This window comes from Calidris pugnax, unplaced genomic scaffold (genome assembly GCF_001431845.1).
Source record: "Calidris pugnax isolate Ruff unplaced genomic scaffold, ASM143184v1 scaffold197, whole genome shotgun sequence".
In the NCBI taxonomy this organism is placed as follows: Eukaryota; Metazoa; Chordata; class Aves; order Charadriiformes; family Scolopacidae; genus Calidris; species Calidris pugnax.
The window spans coordinates 1,341,990-1,361,523 of NW_015090936.1; the positions used below are offsets into that span (position 1 = coordinate 1,341,990).

Consider the following 19,534-nt stretch of genomic DNA (forward strand, 5'->3'; position numbering starts at 1 on the left):
TTTTTTTTTTTTTTTTTTTTTGAAAGCTGTATTCATCTCCTTAGAGTTCATAAAAGTAGCAATTAGGACATTGGCTATGTGCAAAAATGGTACTTTTTGTAATGCAGCAGTGTTTCTGTCTTTTTGCATTAAGTGAAAATGCATTTTTATAATGTTCCAGGGCTTTTTTTTTTATTAATATAGTTTCAGAATTCTGTACAGAGTATTTGATCTATAGCCTTCCTCACAGTATGGGAAAAGGTATGGTAATAATACTGAATTTCTTAAAGCCTGCGGAGGCTGAACAGTATTGTGTTTTTTGTACTGCCTCTTATTGGAAGGATGATGCATTTGTGGGTCTATACCTCTTCATTTTGCAACATTAAGTTAAAGCAAAAATGCACCTGCCATCGCTTGTCCTTAAAGACATGTTGACTGATACCAGTCCCAACAGATGCCACTCAAAACACAAGATCATTCAGCTTAAAGTAAGGGAAATCAAAACGTACCCTTCCAAAATAGTTACAGTGAGGCATCACAGTCACCTCATGACAGCCTTGCCACTTTGTGCTGTGATCCAACAATATTTCAAAAGCTCAACTTTCTTCTGATTTTCTGTGTTAGCACTCAAAAAAATAACCTCATTACTACCAAAGGAGGTACCAAGCCTCATTCTTTCTCCTAAGTCAATGGTGCACCAATGCTATAATCTGATATCAAGGATCCCTTGATGATCCCTCCCATCTGAGACATAAAACTCAGATGAAAACTAAATAGCATAATTTAGTCTTACTGAGAAACTAATTGTGTCGTATATCCCAGCTACTATCATACACATTCCTCATGTCTAAACTTCTCTTGCAGCTTTAGAAAATTATTCAAGTTACATTATTTTTCATGTGTTATTAATTCTCAGTGTCTCTAATCGCAGTGTAGTATTCCTGAGTGATGTGACCTTGTAACCAAATTTTTCTCCATACATGTTTGCATCTCAATTGAGTCTGGAAAGATTCTTTTCCAATTTAGAAAAAACCCAACTTTTAATAATTTTGTAACATTTTAATATTAAAGATTCTACTGTTAGCATGAGAGTTTCATTTTAGGAGGCTGCTGGTAGCAATGGAGTTACTCTGAATTTTAGATTTGCTGAGGATTTGAGTTTTTTCTGTAGCTGAGATTAAAAATAAAAGATTAGGAGGATTACACTCCTTTCAAGCTTTCCCATAAATCTACGTTTGCCTACAAACAATCACATGCATATTCAATAAGTAAAGAGTGTAACTAAGAAGTGACTACTAACCATGTCCATGTAGCCTTATGACACTGTTGTGGATTTTCTCTTTGCTCTTCAGAATAAGAGGGAGTTTGTAGAATGCTCAAAAAGCAGGCAGTAAAATAATCATCTTGTTCTATAGACCTCCGTTTTTACGTAAAATATAATCTACATGAAACTATTTCTTTCACTGAGAAAATAGCAAATGACAGTGATACCACCAAGTACCAGTGACCGGCCAATCTGTTAATGAAACATAGGTCAGATGAGTGATGCCAGAACTATTGTAAATGGAAAATGAAAATGACCACCACATTCCTGTATGGCTGAGGAATGCTGAGAGATGGCAAAAATATTAAGGCAAGGCTCTTTGGAAACACTCAGTGCTGGTGTAGCTTTGCTCCTTTTGAAGACAGTGACACCAGTGACATTGGCTGGAATGGGAGCAGTTAGGGCCATGCTGGGCACCTTGTGGAAAACTCCCCTCACACTGCAATTCAGAGTCTGCGCAAAAACCACAGGGGGCATTTTAGAAAAAGGAAGAATGGAGAAAAACTGTTCTTTTGGGGGAGGGGAACGACCGACACACAAGCACACAGCGTACAGGGCAGTCCTTACTGAGGAACGGGGGACACAACAAAGCTCTGCCAAACTGCCAGAGGGATCTGAACATTGCCAGGTTCCTAGAAAAACAATTATATCCAAGATACATGTTTTCCAGATAGGGATATAAAGAAGGAGGAAGAGTAATGGAGTTTTACACATACTTTAAGACAGAAAGTTTATTAATGTAAATTTGGACTGCTAAAAATACCATTTTATGAAAGGCTTTTCTTCCCCCTAAGGAAGGAGTAGAAAAATAAAACATGCACGTGAATTGCTTCTCAGCAAAGCAGAGCTGTAAACAGCAAAGTAGAAGGTGGCAGCTGGATCACATGCCAGAGTGCAATGAAAGGTACAGGAACAACATAGGACTATAAGCACATATAAATAGAAAAACCAAAAATGCAGGGGAAACAAAAATGAAGGGGAAACAAAAAGTGAAGTGAGGGAGGGTTTCACAGAAGAGACATCAGTACAGAAAAGCAGCAAAATAGTGCTGATCAGCTGATATCCTGAGTAGCTGACTAACACTGCTGCCAAGGGGCCCTGGGTCTCACTAGCTGTCTATGGGCCACACATTGAAGATATTTAATTGGGCAACTTGTGTGAAGTCCAATAAAACTGCTCTAGAGAAAGCACAGAACCCAAATTTCCCATGCATTCAGTATCAGAGGCAGGAAGCAATTGTGAGTTTGGATCCCTAAAGACTGCGCACGTGTAGATATACAGACAGGAATGTAGAACAGCCTTGCACTACATTTTTCAGAATTGAGCTTTAAAATGGGAACTGCATGCAGCCCACTGCCTGAATATGAAAAAGTCCTGAACTGACTTGCAGCAATGTGCTGCAAGTTAGATCTGCTTAGTTAGTGGCGGGTAGTGTGCCGTCAGGGCAAAGCAAGCGTGCAGAGTGGGTTTGGCAGAGTCAGCAGCTGCTGTTGTTCCAGTTTGACATGGAATTCAACATAATTCATGCAATTACTGTGTCTGTGGACACAAACACACCATCTGCATTTCCCATCCAGCTAAATTTGGTAAACTTTGGTGTAACAAGCCTGTGTGTCATAACGTAATCAAAAAGATAACAAATGTAGCTTATTCTAGACTGAGAATCTACTACAATGATATTTCCTTAAATCTGAAAACAAGTCCCAGTTCTTACACTGTTGCCACACAGAATGGTTACTGCCAAGCTTCATCCTGATTTTATTCCAATTCTACTCACATACACTGATACTACTACAAATAAGGATTTCTAAAAATTCCACAGAAATTTGATGATGCTCATTTTAGTCGACTTTGGTTTATATTTATTAAGCAAGAGACCCAATTCCTCACCACAGGTATACTCACAGAGCACAATGACATTCCGAAGCTACTCTGTGTGCCAGAAGCATTATAGGGTTGTAAATCACTGCTTTGCAGAACTCCTGAGCTGAAGTGCCATGCTGTCAGAAGCGTAAGACACCTGATACTGCATTCTGCCACACCGATCTACCTTACTTCAAAGCGACCAAACTATTTTAGCCTCTCTCTCCTGATATCAAAGTAAAATAGGATTAACAGAATAGAGAATCAGATACCAGAAAGCTAAAGATCCAGTTCATCATTCTAGTTACTATCCGCATAAGTGCCTGATGTAAATGTAAATGTAAGCCATTATCTATTTTTAAATTTTAGCATTTTATTTCACACAGCTGCACAGCTGTAGAGAAGTGATTGGTAAAATCTGATGCAGTGACATCACCCACCATTTCACAATCTTTTTGATACTTAAGATGACATCTAGAGACAATAACTTGTAAATCTCTTATAGAGCACTACAGTTCCTTCCTCAACCTTATCATCTGTTTGCATTTACACATTATCTTAATGCATTACAGCCCTTCTTTATTTGGAGGGCAGTTATACAGTTAACATATTAATTTGACTTAATTGCCAACTCTGCAACAAAGTAGTTCTCCATATGTCCACAAAAAATGCTCCATAGACCTTGACCATAGGACTAATGTTTTGCAGTAGTATTTCCCGAAAAATTATCTTACCAGTTTCATGAAATTACAAGTTCAAAAGTCAAACTATGACATTTATTTCTTACTTATATGGTTCTACAGGTTTAAAATCATACTCTTTATTATATTTCAATATGTTGTATATGTAAGAAAGAAAGCTCTTGCCACATGACAAACAGCTGTCATAACCATTTAGGAAGCATCGTTTATCTGATAATTTATTTTAATCCTTCTCAGCAAGAAATTAAACTGATTTGTTCTTTATGCTGTGATACACACGTCATTGTTCCTGCCTTAAAGTGTTTTCGTTTATTAACAAAATCAGCTAGAGCTGAACTTTGAAGATCTATACTCATGCCGTAACTCTCCATGGAGTTTATGTCAATCAAAATACTGCATTATAAAAAAGATGTTTTTGACAGCGTCAGTCCACAGCAATAGCAATATGTAGCAGGAATACAGTAATCTAGAACCAAAAGCAGATTTTAGGTGTCAGTTTGTTAGGAATACACATCACACTTACTGCCACATGGACAAGAATAATGGCCTGAGCAATCATTATTTATCCTGAAGGTTTTTTAATTTCAATTTTAATGATTTATTAGAGATGGTGAAACAATCTTTTTTGGATTTTGCTCATGTTTCTAGTCTTTACAGTTAATAATTCTGTACTGAGTGCAATATGGTGATGATGGATAGCTAGAAGCTTCAGATTTATTCATGCAAAAATATTCAAGACTCCTGTTGCAAATGCTGTTTAATGGCCGTCTTTGAAAATTGGGTTATAAATCACTTACTCAAAAAACCCTTCCAGTATGTGCAGTTTTTGAGATATCAGCTGAGTCTTAAAGACTGTTTTAGTTAAAATGAGACAGCCAGTGGAAGGCTAAGCCAGTTGCACTGAGAAGATGAGTCCTTCCAGTGAAACCTTTGACAGGCAAAGAAGCCGATATTATTATTTCACAGCAGCTCCTAGGGCTCTAAACAAAATCATAGCTCTGCTAAGATAAATATTGTACAAACATAATGAAGGAATTGCACTTACAAGCTAAATACAGACCACAGATGAGCAATGGGGTGGAGCAAGTATTATCCCCATTATATAATATGAGGTCAGAAAGGGAAAGAGATGCTAGACTTTTCACTCTTGAATTGCCTTTGTTTCCCCACTGATCTAGAAAAGGAAGTAGAGGAGACATGGTGCATTCTGACCCATATCTGACAGCTCTGTAGCATCATGTTCCATCAGGTACACATTCACTATCAAAGGGAATCAGGGAAGATTGTTACCCACATTAGGAGACATTTCCCTTGTAAACTCGTCCAAGCCTGATGTTTTGTTCATTAAATCTTTAGCTGCATTAAACAATATACACATAAACAACTGTTTCTTGGGGCTTCATTTGTGCTCGAAGTTGAAAGATGTTTGGTACAACAGGACAACACCAGCAGGACAGTGGGTTTTTATTCTCAGGCCAGTATTTATGGCACTTTCAAGAGATGTGGTGTGGAATCACCTCAGTTTGAGGTGACTGTCAAAATCAGGCTTTCCAGTTCTTTGTAGGACGCTCAAATTGATCAGTCATTAAAAAAAAATGGGATGGAATCAACCACGTGTAGTCAGGACACGTTTTCAAATAAAAGCAGTCCAGGCTGCTTCATCTGGGGTGCAGATGAGAGTATATGGTAGGTGCACACCAGGTGGGACTGCAAGCAAGATTCAAATTGCACGAACCAGGTTCCATTCTGCAAATACAGAAAGTCTATATAGGCCCAGAAATAGAAATTCAGTAATTAGAATTCAGATTCCAGAGAAATATCTCTATTTACAGATTTCCTGGCACCCAAATTGCGGGAGAGCTGAGAATCACACTTGTAAGTTTAGACACCAAAAGTTCTGCTCTGCCTGCCTACATTCTCATGAAGACATGAGTCTATACATTTTTCTGTGGCTTCAGTGTAGAAAGCAGAGATTTTATCCTACAGTGTTGACTTTGAGGTGATTTGAAGTGAGGGAATTAAAAGTCTGAAATGGCTGAATAGTGATTTACTGCTCAGTATTTCTATGGATTGGGTTTGTATTTCTTGCTACTGGTTCCCTCACAATTTGGGATTTATCTTTCCATCCATTTTCATTCCAAACCAAGTAAGTGAAGATGTTATTGACTGCTTTGTATTCAGTGACAAATTCCTCCTCTTATTACCAAATGCATTCTGACTGTTGCTAAAAAAAATGATGCACTTGATAGCACACAGGGATTTAAATACCGTCAACTGTAAAGGGTACTTCTGCAAACTAATGCGCAGTTCCTAGCAATGCTTAGACCTAATTGCTAGAGTCTGGCTGAAGTAACAAGCTTGGCTTCCAGATTTCAAATATATCAACTTTGAACTAACTCTGAATCCAGGTTTTGATCCAGCCATTATTTAAAAACAAAAGAAACCACACACACCCCAAAAAAAAAAAAAAAAAAACCCCAAAAAAAACCTTCAGGATTTTTAATTCCTTCCTATCTAGGGCATTTGAATCTAAGACATTACTGAAGCCTATCTAAATACATAGAGACACAAAACTCCACTGCAATATAGATCTTATTAAATAGTCATTGCATTTGTTTTTATGAAAGAGAAGTCATCCTAAATGTTTAATGTATAGAACAAAAAGATGCAAAAATAGAAAGGCAGAAATACATGCATACAATATTTAGATGAGCCAAGAAGAAATGAACAAAGAATAGAGAGCAACCAGGAAAGTGGGACAGAAGGACAGAAAGGGGAGGCTGCAAGAAGTAAAACAGAGTAGCAGGAGAAAGGCGACAAAGATGACAGCAAGAAAAAGTACTGAGAAGGTATTTCTTACCATCCATTAAATCTTCTCACAGAAATGAAAAACTGAGAAGATTAAAAGAGGAAAGATTTTTATACCAATATTAACAACAGAGTATTTCTTAGAGGCCTTCATATTGGTTTACACGAGTTTTAGGTCTGCAAATTCTATTGGCAATAGCATTGCATCTGGCAGGTCTTTTGAAGAAGCCAAGGATGTAGACTTGAAGTGCATATCTGTGCTTAATTTCAGTTGTCTTGACTGTCTCATATAATTTGTTATGCTTTGTTTTTTCAACATTTGCAATTTAAAAATAGCATGCTACTTCATGTCAAATATATCAGAGTTAATTATAGCAGACCATGATTTTCAATGGTAGGTGCCTGATGTTAGGCTCCCAAGCCTATGTTTGGATATGAAATAATTAGCCTCAATTTGAGAACTGACTGAATTGAGTCTGCTTAGTGCACACTTAATAAAATCACTAGTGTTCAAAATATTACAAAAAATTCATTGCTATTTTAATGTATTAAAAAACTCTCCCATAGAGTGATCTGGTCCTTTTCCTGAGGGACTTTAAATCAATAGGTAAGATTGTGCTATCCACACTAATTTCCAATAGTGATATACTATTTAATGAGAAAAACAGTAATGGCAGCTGACCCTGTGTTTTAAGTGAAAGTAGAGACCACACCAAAGGAAAGCATCAGCTGTAGCTCTATGGCATTCACGTGGCATAAAAGCCTTTTTCTTTTTCATAAGTGAAAAAGCTAAGACATAAGTGTGATTTCATTAGATATTAATTGCTGACTTTTTCTGGCTTTAAATTTAATACTCCTGTTAAGATTTCATGTATCTTCATAGTTGCCGTATTATAATAATCTAATGTCTGCAGAATAAACAAGGCAGAACAGGTAGCTACCTTTGTAACTATAAGGGTTAAAAATTATACATGGAAAGAAACTTAAGTATACCACAAATTCTGTGGAACTCTGTAAATCCAATTTTTTTTCAGTGCCTGTGGCCTCCTGTTGTCAGTGTGATTGGTTAGTAGTTATGTCACTGCTCCCGAAAAAATATTACAACAAGAAGCTCTGGTTCCTATTGGCCCCACTGCCTCCCCTTTTTCACATTTGCTATTACAGTCCTTTTAGTGCAGAGTGAAATGTTTTCTGTTGTCTTAGCGCATTCTATAACAAACGCATCACAACTCCAACACACACAATCAGTCAGAACTGGCAGTTTCTCAACTCCAGTAAGTTCAGAGCTGCATGAAGGCTAAATTACTTCTGTCCCAGGAGACTGGTTCTTTGAGGTCAAGTCAAGCTCATTAAGGAGGAGAGAGTGTGGGGAAGTTTGTGCTGTAGCCTTTCAGCTGTAACTATCACGCGTAAATGCTTTGAATTTTTTTTTATTTCTAGAACTGTGCAGTGCCTTAACTATTGTACTGCTGGTGGTTTTCTGTATTGACCAAGTAGTGATGTTGGTGAACACGTTTAGCGACTAAGTGTAGTGTAATACGCATGGCATGTAATCGCATTTAGGAGTCTGGGATTCTCTTACTGGTTCTGACCTGGTTTATGATTTGGGAAAATTGCACCTGCATTTGTACTGTTGTTGAGCATTCAGATCCCACTGTCCTTAGGCCGTACACTGGGCAACGCAGGGCTGTCTCACACTGCTTAGTTTTACAATGCTAAGCACAGATAAGGCTCTAGACACCACTGTTCTGTACATGACACTAACAAATCCAATGTCAGACACATGGTTAAACCTCTATGTAATGTTTCCTTTTCTTTTCCTATATAAATGTTCCCATTTATTTTAATGAAATTGAAAAAACTTGCTTTACTCCAAACTAATTAATAGGTTAGCGCCACCAGGAACAGGTTAGTGCATCAGAAGCTGTTTCTAGCAATTTAAAGAGCAATAGGACCAGAAAAGGAAAAAAAAGACGAAAAGAAACAGGATCCATTCTGTTTCCTTGTTGTGTCAGCAAGGAGTTATTTTTAATAAAAAGATAGAAATATTTATGCCTGAAGGACTCAGATTTGTTGAAGCTCAAGAGCTATGACAGAAACAAACATCTGTTTTCTCTCCCATTCAGTATTTACATATAAAACGTATCTACTTTGCATATAGCTCCTGTCATTGTCTCTGACTGAATATGTTTGTGTGCATAATATTTACAGGAAAGAATGTTGAGGTATGCAATTTTTAATATTTTAAATATTAATTTATTTTGATGTGTTATTACCAAAAGAAAAAACATACTGAAGAAGGAATAATGTCAGAAAAAGAGTGAAGTGGCCTTAAATGAAAACCTAGTGAAAGAGCATGCTTTATTTGCATCAGTAAATTCTGTATTAGCCTGGTGGACCTGGTACTGTGTGGGAGCTTGTGAGGCATTCGGGTGCTGTTGGTCACTCTGTAGCTGTGAGCTTCCGATTCCAATGATAAGAAGGTTCATTATTCATCATCCCTTCCTGTTCTCCTTCCTTTCTTGGTGTGAACATCAGCACAGGCCTCTGTCATTCAACTCATTTCTGAGTTGCATTTCTCCTCAGTTCTGATATCAGCGGGTGGCAGTTAAAAAGAATCTCAAGTTTCCTAAAAACTTCTTAAGAACTTCCTTGATTTAAAAAAGGGATCTTGATGTGTTTCCAGCTCTTCTCTGCGTTTCTCACATAGTAAGAAACGAGTGGCACTAGAGAAACATTTCTACCCTCAAAGCTCTCTAATATAGATCAGACCCTTACAGTATGTCTTTGATTTTGTTTGTTTGGTTGTTTTTTTTAACAGAGTTGGCATAGATCCAGATGAAGATCTGAAGGCAGAAGCTGCAAACCAGGTATGTTGAGATTTTAGACATACATGCTGAACTAAAAACTGTTCAGTTGTTGGCAGATCATGTTTGTGTCATAGCTAAAAATATTTAGAGCAGGCAGGTTGAAAATAAAAAGGAGCTGCACAGTATCTATTGTACAAGGTACAAAGAGAGGAGATCTATATATTTTTCAATGTGCATGCACTCATAAGAATTTTTTAACTAAAACTGGTATAGAGTTTTGAAGAAAATTATAAATAATGTGGATATCCTTAAAGATATAATAAATAAAATAATAGAAGTATTGCCTTGATAAATCCAAATACTTGCCACCTTCCAAATGCTGAATTTAATGAAATGAGACATCTCAGAACAATGTTTAATTCCTTGGAATAAAAAAGGAAAATGTATAATGTTCAATTCTAGTAGGTCGGGTTTCTGAAAATATTTTTCAGTTATTTTCCACACGGAAATCTAAGTACACTGTGAATTTGGAAACATTAAAGGAGGCTATTTAAGAAGCTACAGCTGTTCGCCTGTCACCCTCCCTTTCCTGTCATACCTGTATGGTATTGTTTTAAATGCAGCACTGCCTGCAACAACGGTAGAAATCTATATAGAATCAATACACAGAGACAGGATGCGTGCTTCAGTGTGGGAAGGGGAGCAGCAGTAGGACTGGGGAGAAGCAACCCTGCAGTTGACAAGTTGCTAAAGCAAAAAGCAAAAGAGAGTCCAATAATAACTGTGTTCCTGTTCCTAGGAAATACCATCCCACGCACTTTTTCAGACTGCACAACTGGAACTTAAATTGAAATCACCCAACAGTGATATAAGTGTAGAAAATCTTTTGGGACAAGACATGAATAAAACACTCTAGTAACCTGAAAATACTTTAAAGTTTTCATTAGACAGAATTTTAACGTATCTTACATACTGAGTATTCTTAACATCTACACATATCTGATGTCATTTAGGGTCTCAAATTTCATTGAAACTGAATGGAAAATGTTTCTTTTTTAAAAAAGGAAAAATAATATTATTCATATCTGACCATATCCTTAGTTTTAGAACTCAGTCACTATTAAAAGGGTTAGCATAACACTCCATTACACCATGCCAAGATAGCGATATATTCTGAATCTGAGGGAATTAATCACTAATATCGCTCTCTTAAGCATCTTGGTAGGAATTCCTGCAATGTCTCAGCCCAAATTCTGACTGAGCCAGGACACAGATACTTAATCTATTCTTGACTTGATTTTAAAGATACATGATTTCAGAAATTTTCTACTTTACAACACTCATGAATTATCAAAGATCAGAGAATGCTGAATGCAGTATAAAATTGACTGAATGCACGTTTTGTGAAAGCCTGATTTCTTCAGAAGTCACAAGGCATCTAATTTTCTCCTTCTTTTATTAAAAATGAAAATAATCACATTTATGGATAACAATAACACATCCAGTGTCCCAACTGTGCCCTGTGAATTAACACCTATCTATGTTGACAAAAACTCAGCAATATAACACAAGTTGTAAATAAATATAACACCTTTCATGCTCTATCATGTCCAAGTTGGCATTCCTTATAGTAGTAAATTTTAACTTGGAAGACAGTTTTGCTGCACTCATTATTCTTTTTCCCTCCCTGTGGTATTCTATTTTCATTTGTCTGATTTTTTGTATTGGATGTCTCAGTCTTTTACTAATTCATACCTCTGCTGCATTCTCTGTAGCCCTCTTTGTTTTAACTTAGTACCTATCACAGTTATTCAATTTATGTCAGGTTATTTCTCCTAATTTTCTCTCTCATTCCTCTTCTTCCCTGTTGTTTTTCTTTTCTTCCTTTTATTTCAAATATGAAGTTTTTATTTACCTGCTTTTCATTTTCTCCCTATGTTAGTGTGTCTTCACAGTGAAAGAAGTTGTTTTTCTTGCATATATCCCATATTAACAAGTGTCATCCATCTAAGGGAATATTGTTGGCCTTTCCAGATTAACAGGGAATGAAAGAGCCATACACAGGACAAAACGCCCGGCACAAACAAACCTTATACATGATAAAAAACTCATTAATGTCCAAGCAAGACAGTTATTGATTATGTTTTGAGTTCTTAGCAAAATGGCACAGCACTTGGCAGAATACAAGACTGAAAGAGTATGCTTTGAACTAAAGTTTGTGATAACTATAGATGTACTGATATGCAGGCAATACTGCTACACCTTAGAATTTAATTTTAAGGGCCGTATGCTCACCGTCAGAGGTTAAGCATACCTGAATCCTGAAGCTTTGCAAGGCACACAGCTTAGGCCATCAAACTACCTAAAAATCTGCCTCCTTCCCCTGACAAAACATGGCAGGGGAAAGAAGGGGAAGAGGGCAGGAGAGAACCAACAATAGGGGAATTATCAAATGCAGTGGTTTGAACTCTATGATGCTTATCTGCTTTTCATAGCTATAACCAGCTCATAGCTTGTTTTGAATCCTGTAGAGTGCATATTCTTAAATATCACAAAGAACCTGGACAAATAACATATCAAGTGCCATAAGAAAAAGCCTTAAATGCCTTCCACTTCATAAGTACTATGTCAGAGGCAATAGCAGCTGTATAGTTGTGTAACCCTTTTCCTTTCCCACCTCTCATCTTGATCTCCCTTCTCTCCCCTTCATAAGCTTAATTTTCTCTTCTCTAAAGGAAATGGATTTATTTAGTCAAGAATTCAGCATACACAGTTGTTTCTGGACTTCTGATTATGCTTATCACTCTGTTCTGGGTGGCTCAACCAATAATTTTGGCAGTCAGCTAGTAGCAAATTCCAGTTTGAGTTATAAGACTGGGAACCCAGGGCTCCTTCCCTAGCAAAGGTATAGAGTCTTTTAATGTATAATTACCATCTGGACTTCACATGCTGTGATCTCAGCCATCAAAAGCATGTCTCAGTTTCTTTGTATTGGTTCTACCTTGCCTTTACTTAAATATGTTTATCATCAAATCATCATAAGCATGAACAGAAGAAATAATAACCTAATATTGATATTCATTTATTAATTGATGGACTGTCATAACTCAGTTCTGAAAGAACTGAATTTCATAATATATATACTACAGATAATAGTATAAATTATTGTATAGAAAAATACAAATAAAAATAAAGAAAAGCAGTCAGTTTGCTGCATACCACATACATTTAGAGTATAAACACCGCAAGCTAACTCTGATAAGCAGAATGCAGGATACATAAGCACTACACAGAGTTACAAATTTGATCTATTAGAAAATCAAAAGCTTTTTTGGAAGTGGGCTTTTTAACTAATTTCCCATAAACTAAGTTAGTCAATAGCATATTCCATTCAGATGGTTTATGTATCTCAGAAATTCTGCTATGTTAAATCTTTATCAAGACAGTGTAAGAATATATTTTCTACAAGCACTTTGGAAAAATGTTGTAGATATAGTATTGATTTCAGGAGAAAACTAAATAAGCTGCAAAACACCTACCAATACCATCTCTGTCATACTAATGTTCACAGTTTACTTAACCACCCCTATAACTTTATTAGTATAATAAGGAAATTATTTATCCTTTCTCCATTAATTTCATCTGCCAGCCAGTTGGTGAATTTATTGCAAGTGACTAATGAGAACAATCTCCATATGGGTAATCCCAAGGGATGAGAAACATTGGCATTCTCCCTTCCCAGAGAGCAATTTGTTGTCCATAAGAGGTGATGGATTGTTTCCCATACTTTTACCTCTCTGAATTGTAGGGAAAGTTAAAAGTTTTAGGATCATAGGACACAAGGATCCTGCAATAGCCCAAAAGCGTTCACACTGACATCTCCAACCACCCCTTACTTGCAGTGCTTCTGGAGGAGCTGCACTACAGAGAACTACTCAGATTCCCACTAACGCAAAAGCTGACAAGGCAACACAGATTTTACACACAAGAGTAAGAAGGTGCAACACTTGTCACACAGAGGTCAAACCAGCCAGAGGTTTCAGCCCAGCAGAGCAAGTGTGGAGCAAAACAGCAATTAATACAAGAAATAAAAGCAGGTCCAAGTCAGGACCAGCAAATTCTGGGAGAATTATACTCCAGTGCAGACTCTTTCCTCTGCATTGCTCTTGTTGGCTGCTCTCTGCAGTCTGCTCCATGATGATGTATATTTCCATGCCTGTCCTCTTTCTCACCTCTATCTCTGTCCACCTTACTCCATCACTCCCCTCTTTCTTTCAGTGTTTCTTTTTGTTTTCTATTTGGTTTATTCCCTTCTTAATTAAGCTCACCCAAATACTGACCTATCATAGGCCTTACCTACCATCACTCTTCCTTCTTAAATGTTTCAGCACTTTTCCCAGTCTGTATGTGTCTTGCCAAAATGCATTATTAGATATTAAGGGCTTAGAAGAATGTTCTGCTGCTTGGTTAGACATTAGCACCATCTTCGTCTCTGCTTCAGCTTCCCCTGTTGCTAGGGGGAGTTGCTAAAATACTCAATTCAGTAACAAGGAATCAGATCCCAAAAATAATATTTGGTCTATTTGGTGCATTTATAAGTTCACTGTCACCACATATGGCATTAGCTAAACCATCAACAGCTACAACATATAGCCTTATAACCTTCTTCAAAACTCAGTGAAATAACTGCAAAAGTTCCCATATACAGGTTGGCTTGGACCTAGACCCTAGAGTTTCAAGGATCAGACCGTTGACATTATTATCATCAGCCAATTACATGAGTGTTAATGTATCATAAGAAGTTAAAATTTTGCTGTTAGTAGATTAAAACATAAAAATTATTACATAAATCAGTTTAAAATTGCGAAGAAAAACATTTCCATTAAAAATAATCTAACCTGCAGTAAAACAGAAACAAGACAATAATGAAGTATCCTTCGAAAACTGGCAATCCCATTCCTAATTCCGTCCTGCCACTAATTCTTCCACCACTACTGATGGCCCAGAGTACAACCAAACTAACCATCTTTGTACAGAAGACTGTCTGTTTTATTATTCTTAATTATGACCCTGAGTGAAAGGACAGTCCATCTCCCTGTGCAGTGCACCCTACAGTTAGCATACAGAATGCAAAGCAGTGGTTTGAGTCTTGTTGATGCTTATAAATACCCTACTTCTCCAATATTGCCGTGTTCCTCTCCCCTCGAAAAGATGCACAGAAAGAAAAGTAGTGCCATAATTATTAGAATATCATGATCCCTTCGGGAATGACATTTTGTTAGCCATACACAAATAGCATCTGATCCTGTAGGAGTAAACTGAAGTAGTCCCACAATGGCAATTAAATCGAAATATCATTTTATTGATCTCAGAATATAGTGCTTCTCAGCTGCTTAATAAAATTGGAATCATTAATAAAAGTAAATGCTGCACTCTTCCAATGAGTATATAGTAATAAGAAATGTGCTATATGAGCCAATTTGCTCCTGAGCTTATTCAGAGAGATGACATTTCTGCAAAGAGGCTTTTTAAATTAAAAAAAAAAAAAGGCAGTTAAATTGTAATTTGGTTTGACATGTATTTTTAATATTGGAGCTTCATTATTTATTTATGTTATCAAATGCTTTTCACTTCATTCGTTTATTTTGCAGAGTGCATCTAACCTGGATAAAAATACAACCAAAGCTGAGAGTGCATGGCTGTTCAGAATATGGTATGGCTTTGACCACAAGTATCCTTTTCTGTTATAACCCATAGATGATAGTTTCATTACAACTAGCACCTTCAAAATATTTACAAATAAAAAAATTATTATACTTCTAAAACCAAAACCTAAAGATGTTAAAATAAATTACATTTTTGTAACCGAAAGAAATCTTGAAAGTTCAAAGAAACAGAAGGTCTAGAGAAGCAGGACAATGCAGTTGTAGTACATTCCTGACTGAGGCTATGAGGAGTGAGAACAAATTAAGCTCTGCCCTACAGTAATACATTGCCAGTAGGTTTAAATGAATTAACCTTTTAAAATTCCAGGATAAAACTAATCCAATTACTAATTAGATGTGTCTGGGGAACCAGAAGGTTGAAGACTGAAGCAGCCCAATGGCTGCTGCCTGCCTACGTATTCACAAAGCAGCAGCTACCCAAGAGAAAGTGAAAATAAGACAGCAGTGGTTTACCCACACCTCTTACAAACAGAAAAAGATGCACCTATTATGAAAATGTAGCTCCCAAGACTTTTCTGGAGCTCATACTTCCTATTCCCTGATTCCTGAGCCTTTGTGCTTCTATTCACATCCCTACTGAGGCAACAATGTTCTCCCACATCTACATGCTCCCAAAGCCAAGGTAGAGCACCCAGTCTTTGACAGCCAGTACTGCCACTAATGCCTCTGCAAAGATGGTGAAAGCCACCATTCTAATCTATTGTCATTTTAAGCTGACTCTGCAAAGGCTTTGTGTAGCTATCAGTGAGATGCCACAATAACAACCATGCTGTAAGCTTTTAACAGAGATATACGATGAATATAAGAGAAGCCCATCTGCTAATTTCTGTGCGTACTGGCTCAGGACCTAAACAGGCAAAGCTCTACCAGTAGTCTCCATTAACCAATAGCAAATCTAGTGGTTCATTACCCTGATTAACGTTCAGGCCACATGTATGTTTCTCTGATACCAGCTGCAGCAAACCAGGATGAAATATTTCAGCTGATAAAATGTAACTCTTTGGGAATACAGCCTCCTTAGAGAATTCAAGTGAAGTTATCCTTCACAGAGACTTTTGATGGAAAAACATCTTTTTGCTTAAAAATGAATGTATTGCCCTAATTCATCTACCAGAGCAGTTTTAAGGGCCAAAAAGCACTTAGCATTAAAATGTTTCCCTAGGATAATTCTTCAAGAATACTTAGAAATGGTAGGTGAATGCTGTATAGAGTGGGAAAATATGTTTAAATGTTAATGCTGAGCACCAGCATAACTGGCTTGAACTACCACCCCAGGAATAGCCTGCAGTTGTGGTATATCTTGGAAACTAAGTCAGGAGGAACAGATACACCAGGAAAAAAAGTTACTCTGAAGGAGAAAAAAAAGACAAAAGGAAGCAAAAAAACGTGGAGGGCAAGAATAGAACGTAGGCATGAGTTAAAAAAAGACATGAAAGAGACAAGGATAGAGCTAAAAACAAGGGACAGAGGCGGAAGGGAAAGAGAAATCAATATGAAAAAGTTTGACAAGAGTACCTGCAAAATGAAAGCCCTGCAGAAGGCACCAGAAGCACCACTTCTCAGAGATTACATCTATCAAGATCTCTCAAGATCTGGAATATGGGTATCTGATACTTTATCCTAGAAAATCTGGTTTCCATGTCTTTTGGATTTTAAGAAAATATTTTTTACAAAAAATCCTTAAAAAGAACAAATTTATTAAGTGTCACTCTCTTCAAGTCATCATAATCTTTCTTTAGAATTCAGATTTTCAGAGATTAGACCCCTGCCATTATCCTAAAATATATTTTTATTACAAATAATACTTCTAACATTTCACTAATCCTGAAAACATATGCCCATATACCTGCACAGAATAAAGGTTCAACCCACTAATGCTGTGACTCACAGATCTGAGCATTTCTTTGGTATGATTATTTCTGAAAGACATTCTTTTCAGGGAGAGAGAAATTATCCACCCAAACTTTCTTTTGCCTTTCCCTGCCTAATGTTACAGAGCTGTGCTGCTAAATATAGAAGAGATTGTTGTGTAGCAAAGTATTTGTGCCCAAAACAAGATTGCATAGAGGATTATGATAAAGTTTTTGAAGGAAAGATACAGCAAATAATAATCTATCTGGTTATATACTTCGAAAGCATACAAGACTGTGACATTTCTATAGTTTGACATTTTCTCTTAGGCATTAACACAAATCTACCCACTCTTCTGGAAATAACATCTCTTATGCCTATTTATTTCACAAGGGAAAAGCAATAGGGAGGAAATATCACTGAGGAAATCAAAAAGTTTTGTTGTTCCTTGCTGTCCTTATGAATGATTTCCACTTAGTTCAGTGGTCTAAGGCAATGCCAACATGCCACGCTAGGGTAGGACTACACCAAAAAAATCCCATAAATTCTGGTTTTGAATCAAATTTCATTTTTATTCCGAAGGAAACAGTAGGATCCTGATCCAGAACCAGCTGTGTTCCATAAGGATACTTTTCTTTAAGCAAATATCTTTGAATCAGGCATTGACACCTAAGAAAAACATACTGTTCCCTAAAATCTAGGCTAAAAAATATTAATACTAGAATAATAAAAATTAAGAACAGATCATTTAAGTACTTAGAGCTATCACCTTGGATTTTTATCTCAGTAATTTAAACAAGGAAAATGCAAAATAAAATACTTGGTATCTGAAAGTGGATAAATTCCAGTAAATTTATTTGAATTTGTTTGTTTTTACATCTTAAAATGCATTACTATTTGAAGTTGTAATAACCGACTTAAGGCTAGTGGAAAAGTGAGGGAATAAACAAAAGATATTTCAAGAATTTATCTGGGGAAAAAAACCAAGATCTATAATCCAGCACTATATATATGGCTTTATTTTGTTGTTTGTGGTTTTTTCAAGGCAGCTGTAGCCAAGTTTAGCTAACAAATGAGTAAGTAGGTGGAAATGTCATCCTGCAAGGGCAACAACCTGTGTATGTAAGGGCAGAGCTCAAAAAAATGGTGAGCAAAGTCATCCCATTCCAGAGCATTCCACAACAAAATTATAACTTTGCTCCCAGCTAGTAGGAATTTGCTTTTAACTCTTCTCAGTCCCAAACCTCTTTACTTGTTTGCTCCAACAAACATCACTGGCTTTTGCCTGCTTGGTCCCAAGACATTGTGTACCTGACTAGAGACAGAATTCCTTCTCTACAGGGGCCTGTGTTCCCAGTTATAATCTACTGCTAAAAAGGAAGATAAAATTGCTATAATAAAAGTTCCTTGCAAAAAATCTTCACCTCCTTTTGCAGCTACTTTAGACTAAACTCCTGCAATCATTTCTCATTTAACATGATCTTATACAAAGCTTTTTGTCCACTAAGGCTTCTTTCTCTGTGTGTTCATGTAATTCTTGCTTACTCATGTGGGGGCATTTTTGCTCTCACTGGATGTTTTTAGCATCAGTCAGGAAGATGACTACACTGTTCCCTGGCTTCTCATGCTGTATACTGAGAGGAGAAGGAAGGATTTGGGATTTCTGCACTAAAACACAAAAGTGCAAAAATAAGCGAAACTGAAGACAAAAAAAAAAGAGCATAATGTACGTGCTAAGATGTTTCCATCCATAAATACTCACCGACTTCATAAGGAGAAGTCTATGTTATGTTGCAGGATATGTACTTTAATAGTACACACTGAAACTTGCATTGAGAAAAAAGTAGTTACTGCGTAACAGGAAAACGTATGCAAGATTACAATAGAAGAAAGCAAGAAGGGAAGGAAGAGGGACAAAGACTTCACCTGCATGGTAAGTTTCTTTGAATACTTATGCTTTAAATTGCAAGACACAGGCCTTGGGCCCACCTGCAGCCAAGTTTAATTATTTTTTTTTTTCTGACAATGGGATGAGGATGAGATTGTGTGTGATGTGATCCTCCAAGACTAAACAACAACCAGAGCACTGATGCTGCCTGTCCCTGGCACATGAGGGAGTGAGAGATGGTAACTGTTGTTAGCTGGCCAGTATGGGTATTGTAACTAGTGCAGTGACAGGCCTAGGGGCACCCTTGATATTGCTCCAAGATAGACAGCTACATTGCTATTTGCTAACTTGCACAGAGCTTTACTTTTTGAGCAGCTCACATGCCTGCTGCACCAAATAGAGAAGGAGAGCTTTCTCCTTCTTTACAGATTTCTTTTCAATCTGAGGCACTAACGTTCAGTTACACTGAATAGAAGCAGAAGTCTCGGACAGAGTGAGCCAATTCTCCATAAAGCAACTTCTAAAAGTGTTTCTACTTGAGCTGCAGTTATCCATCATTCCGATGCATTCCTTTCAGTTTAAAA

At 36.9% G+C, this 19,534-nt stretch overlaps 1 protein-coding gene across 1 annotated transcript in view; it reads left to right on the plus strand.

Moving 5' to 3' along the window:
- Positions 1-19,534, plus strand: part of SLC9A9 (solute carrier family 9, subfamily A (NHE9, cation proton antiporter 9), member 9) — a 204,536-nt gene that overhangs the window by 136,718 nt on the left and 48,284 nt on the right. The window contains exons 13-14 of the mRNA XM_014951813.1: positions 9,497-9,545; positions 15,137-15,216. Of these exons, the coding sequence (XP_014807299.1) occupies positions 9,497-9,545; positions 15,137-15,216 (129 nt within the window). The remainder of the gene's footprint in view (positions 1-9,496; positions 9,546-15,136; positions 15,217-19,534) is intronic.